The sequence below is a fragment of the Staurois parvus genome, unplaced genomic scaffold (genome assembly GCF_062004578.1).
Source record: "Staurois parvus isolate SC_StPar_1 unplaced genomic scaffold, SC_StPar_1.0 ptg000988l, whole genome shotgun sequence".
Classification (NCBI taxonomy): Eukaryota; Metazoa; Chordata; class Amphibia; order Anura; family Ranidae; genus Staurois; species Staurois parvus.
In genome coordinates this window covers 5493045-5499044 of record NW_028318784.1, presented here as the reverse complement: position 1 = coordinate 5499044, position 6000 = coordinate 5493045, and the positions used below count along the sequence as shown (strand labels likewise).

The following is a 6000-nucleotide window of genomic DNA, read 5'->3' as shown; positions in this document are numbered from 1 at the left end:
CCTTGCAGTGAGATCGCCATCTCTGTAAAGGTTAAATACCCATTAGGTCTAGGGGCAGAGGAATAGATTGCAATACTTACCTTATTTCTCACTCCTGCAGTTCACCTGTTCTCTCTGGATGTTGTGATGTGGGCAATCACATACCGCCCTCGCATACAATGCAGAGTTATTAGTCCTTCATGGTACATGAGGACATCATCATGCGACTGCCAGCTAAAAGGGTCTCAGAAAAGAGGCTTCGGAGGACCAGTTGCATGTGTGGACAGTCTGCTAGAGTGAGTAATAAGGCCTTTTTTCTCCACCCCAAGACCCATCTAGCATGCATCCTTACAGTGCAAGGAGGAGGGGAAGAAGGTGCACTATAAGGATAGGTGCTGTATTAAAAACCCAACTCTGGGAATTATAAATCATTAAAGGCAGGCAGTGCAAATACCTGGATTTGACTTTGGTACCAACCTCTTGTAGTCCCTGTACAGCAGGGCTGAAGTATAAGAAGGAAAAAAAAAAAAAGTACAAGGGGCCAATCAGTTCATGTACTGACAAGAAGAAGCATACTGATAGGAAGAGAACGTGCCAGATGAGGTCACCTGCTGCTTCTTTTACTGTCCTATCACAGATTGGGATAGGTACAGCAACACCAGGGCTCAGAAGTGGGTTTGATGGTGCTGGCTATCAGATCAAAGACATCTAGTTACAGAAAAAAAAAAAAAAGTACCAATCTCTAGATTAAAAAGGCAAATATTGCAGAAGCTGTATTTTGTTTGTAAAACGGCCTATTCATTTTATCTTTTTTTTGGCTGGAGGTCTGTTAAAAGGTTAAGTTTAGAGTCCAAATCCTAGCAGTAGTGAGGACGTTATCTCATAGCCTGGAAATTGACAAATGATACATGATCCAAGATATGTGGTGTTATTTCAATAACTTATGTAGTATTATATCAGTGTTACAAATGCATAAAATGATACAAATAGCATCTTTGTAATAGCTGCTTAATAACTTCAACACTGTTCAATGTTGCTGCAATACATTTTTATTATTACTACATTAAAATGACATTTATTAGTCCAATACATAAAATATTAAATTGAGCTTGTAAATAAATACATTTGGTATAGAAATTTCTAGGACAACAATTGATTAGCAGTTTGTGCAAGTCACAATATATAAATATTAAAAAATACTCAGGCACTAAACTAGAACCCTAACCACAACAAGAGTGTTTCTCAAATTACTTGTACAAAAAAAAAAAAAAAAAAGTAGAAAAAAAGGATGCTTATGCAGTTTGGTCCAGCATCAATGTTAGACTCAGAGTTCATATACATGCATAGAGAGATGTAGTCAGGGTGTAGTGAATGCACCCTGAATTACAAATATCTCTATGGTGACAACATACAGTTTTGCAGTTTGGAAAATTCCTTGTGTCAACATGAGACAAAAATAACTTCAAGGAAAAAACAGAAACCTACAATCTGCTTGAAACATCTTTGCGCTAACACAGAAGACACTGCACCCCCCCCTGGCTGGACAACTACAGTCCAACCACTGCAATATTACATGTGGCCAGAAGATGGTGCTATTAGGGGAAAAAAAAAATTCTGGTTGGGTGCTGCTGGAGGAGGAAAAAAACCTCCATGTACTACACAGAAAGGTGCTAAATAAAATATGGGAGGGGGGGGGGGGGTTCTAATTGCTCTGGAGATAGTACACTTAGGGTTGTACAATACAGTAGCATTTCAAACTGTGCTACACACGTGTACATTCCCTACATATTGCGACTACACTTGATCCTTAGGCTAAGCACTGGCGGCCAGCACTCAGCATTTGAAGATTAGTCCAGTGGTTCTGTTCATTCTGCATCATAGACGGCATCCATGGTACTTGCCCATATAGCTTATTCCTTCCTTGTTGAAAGCTAGGCACCAGACGTGGCTGATATTGGAAGTGGGCGGTCTGCCTCCTCTTTGGGTTCTTGTTCCAAGTAGGAAGAGCCAGTTGTGGCACAAACTCTGGCACCTGGACAAAAATTATAAAAACAAAAATGAAAAAAACTAACAATGTAAAAGGAAATCTGTCAAGGAAGATGCTCACTACCCTTTGGTTCTATTACCATTGTCTCAGAACAAGCCTGCATACAGTGTTCAAAATATTGAAGACAAAGTATCAGAATGAGGATCAGGCATCTCCCTCATGTATTCGTCACCACAGAGTGAAGCCCCCCCCCCCCCCCACACAAAAACACACAACTATTACACATAGTAACCATCATCTAGAACAGTGGTCTCTAAACTGCGGCCCAGGGGCTGGATGCAGCCCTTTGCTTGCTTTTATCCAGCCCTTGGGGCATTATTCTCCCCACCATCAGCAACAGTGGGCATAGTTCACCCCCACTGACACCAACAATGGGGCACTATTCCACCCACTGACACCAACAATGGGACACTATTCCTCGCCAACAATTGGAAACTATTCCTCCCATTGATACCAGTGATGGGGCACTATAGCTCCTGTTAATACCAATGTTTTTGCACTGTTTACTCCCACTGATGCCAGGACATTTTCTACTCCCACTGGCCACACTCTGGCCCCCTGTAAAGTCTGAAGGACTGTAAACTGGCCCTTTGTTTATAAAGTTTGGAGACCCCTGATCTAGAACTACCTTTCCAGTGGCATGTCTTGCTATGCTGCCGCTTCACTGCTCCCTTTCACATGCCGGTAGCCAATCCTTTTGTCGGGTGTGGAATTCCCATTTCCTGCCACACACTATTTCCTCGAACACCTGCAGTTACAGGGAAGCAGTGCAGCAAAGGCATTTCAAAGATGTCGAGCCCCTGCCTTTATGTAACCCTACAAACAAAAGCCCGGTGAGGCGTGTCAAGGTGTTGTCGGGCATATTGTAACATTAGTGCAGTAAAGGCTGCTTTCTGGCAACTTGATCATGCATCTCATTTTTGTTCAAGTATTGTCGTATTAGGCTCCTAGATACAACCACACTGTTTTTTTTTTCCAGAGCAGCCTGTAACTCTCCTGTGGATTTTTCTTTGTAGCCACAACTGCCAGAAAAAATGTTTAAGATACAATCTTTCTACCTGACCTGGGCATCAAGCGATCCCTGAATCTTCTTAAGTGATTGAACAGCCCTGACTGGCATATTCAAGGTTTGGTTATCTTTTCACATTCTTTTCCATCTTTATATAGTCCCATCACCTTTTTTCTGCAGGTCTTTTGACAGTTCTTTTCTGCTCCCTATGCCTCAGTATCTAGTCTGCTCAGTACATTAACATGAGAGCTAACAAATTCACTGACAATTTCATTGACTATATATACAGACACTAATTGTAATTTACAATCTCACAGATGTGGGAAAATTACCATTAATTTTCATTTTAAACTGTGCATGTCAACTTGTATTTTGGTACCAAGGCCAAACATTGCAGGGTATGTAAAATTTTGATCAGGACCATTTGTGTGATTTCTATTAGGATTTTAAAAGCCAAAAACAACCATGTGATAATAAATGGCTTCATGTGATTGATATCCTTACATAAAAGACAGGGTTTTTTTTGCCATAATCAGTCATATTTTCAATATCAATGCCAGAATTTCACACTTTCTTCCAGAAAATGCAAACTTTTGAGCACAACTGTACATATGAGTGTTCCAGGTCAAAGGCTTATCAAGGACAAGTATGACGGCCTTGAATCTTTGACCTTCAAAAAAAAAAAAAAAAAAGTCCGCAATGGCAATTCCCATATATCTGCTACTACAGGTTTCCCTTATGTTCTTTACTGATATCTTACCACAGCCAACACGTACAGCAGATTCCTCATGGATACAGAATCATGTTTATTAAGGATTAATTTATCTACACCAAGCTTGTTCCAGGTGGCAGGTTCACACTACACTACTGTGTACCAAGGCAGTCCACAATAGCCACAGCTTATTTTAGAAATAGTTACTGTTGCTTAGGAGCAAATGAGCCTGACATTCAAATGCAGAAAACAAGGAAATGAGAAGATATGATATCAGATTTAAACATGACCTCATCTCCACTCACTGCACGGCTTGTTAACTCTTCCTCACCCAGTAACGTGTTCACATACAAAATTGCCTTTGTGGCCAGTGTGGTAAAGGATTTTCTTACACACCACCCTTAAGCCTAGTACAGACGATCAGAAAATCATACGAAAAATACTGCTTTCAAAGAGATCTCACGATAATCTGATAGTACACAGCTTTGGTCCGAAATTATTCAGAGGGACAAGAACAAAAATTTCTCATATCAGATTGTACGATTTTAATTCAATCAGTTTTCGTCTGAAAATACAATTGCATCACTTTGGAATTTTTATTCTGTTGTACAAGAATTTACTTAAAATTTAGCAACCTCTTCACTTTCAAAATGAGACTGGCATGCAAAAAAGAAAGAAAAAATAAAAATTCGTCTGATATTCTCATCGTGTGTACGGGGCTTTAGGCAGGTCAAAGACAAATTGCAAATCTTTCCTGAAACCACAGGTTGCAGAAAAGAAATTCGTATAATTCCCCAAACACCAAACAGTGCTGACAGGGGAATCCCTTCTGCCGAGCCATTGTTTCCTCCCTGTGGGGAGGTGGGCCAGGGAAGCTGTCCCTCCCAGGAAAAGACAGTGATATAGCTATAGCTGCCGCTAGCAATAATCGCAAATAAATCTGGCAGGCTGATTGTACCCAAGTTGATCGATCAACTTGGTATGTTCAGCCTGCCCATATATGGTTCAAAGTCCATCCGATTCCTGCTGAACTGCCTGAGATTTGAACCATCTATGGCCGGCCCTATAGGAGAAAATGTAAGTGTTTAAAAAAGGAAGTACATGTTTAGCACAAACAAATGTGGTCAGAAAGCGACACATTGGCATATCCCCTAAAGGTCCCTATTTTGGAGCTGGCTTATTAAACTAGGTACATTTTGTCTAAATGTGGATAATTTACAGACAGGGATTCATGGATAAGGCAGGAGATATAATGCCTTTCTTGTAGTTTTTAAAATGCTGAAAGGCACTACATGTGCAGAAATGATGAGGCAGATGAGGAAGCATCAATCATTTTGTCCTATATACTCATAAGTCAAACTGCCTTGATATGATCGAACTAACTAGATTAGAGTGATAAGTTCTTATTAGGGGTAGTGAAGTTGTGTCATGCTGGTCTTATACTGGCGATTTGTAGATGAGAAGTGAAACCACACAGGGGAACCAATATTGCTGCTCAGAAAGTGCTTAGCTTAGGACCCCCTTTCACACTACAGCCTGGTTGTAAGACACAAAATTTATCATGCAAGGCAAAAGTAATACACAAAACTAAATGTACTTGCCAGTAGACCTACAACTAGGATTGTTGAACCTACTTCCTCTGAGCCCAGGATGACAGACACACCTTAATGGGGAGGAGGATGGTGCCACTGCAGCATTGCACAGTGCCTACACGTCATTATATGTGCACCATACAGTAAGGATTGCTCAAGACCAAAGTAGATGTCAGACTAGCCAGCAGACAGCTGGAATTGAGGAAGGAAGAATAAAAGGTAGGTAGGTCTGTAACACACACACACACACACACACACACCCAACAAAGTTAGAAAGTAACTGGAGAACCAAGACTAACTAGAGTGTACCTTTTAGTAGCCAAGCACCTAATTTTAAAAAGGACAAGTTCACCTTTCCCTTCATGTTACACCCGTGTTCTGTGTATAACACATTTCTGAATCAGCAGCCCCTGTACCCTCCCAATCCCCTATAGTGACAGCAGGCCAGGGATCTTCTCTCTGCACTCACAATTAAAAAAAAAAAAAAAAAAAAAAGCAGCCATGCAGGGCTCCAGCAAGCTGGCCACATCTTTCATTCACAGAGTTCTGTTAATGGGAGGACAACTATAAAATCAGCCAATGAGGCGTATGACTTGTAGTTCTCAATGAACTACCAGCCTGCTAATGAGCGCTCTAGGTAGTTCATTGATCCTTCCTACCA

The 6000-nt window shown here is 40.9% G+C and overlaps 1 protein-coding gene across 1 annotated transcript in view; it reads right to left on the bottom strand.

The window, feature by feature from the left end:
* Positions 1–1005: 1005 nt before the first annotated feature.
* The window catches only part of BTG3 (BTG anti-proliferation factor 3), a 53406-nt gene continuing 48411 nt past the window's right edge, over positions 1006–6000 (bottom strand). The window contains exon 5 of the mRNA XM_089657380.1: positions 1006–2011. Within this exon, the coding sequence (XP_089513506.1) occupies positions 1787–2011 (225 nt within the window). The 3' untranslated portion in view covers positions 1006–1786. The remainder of the gene's footprint in view (positions 2012–6000) is intronic.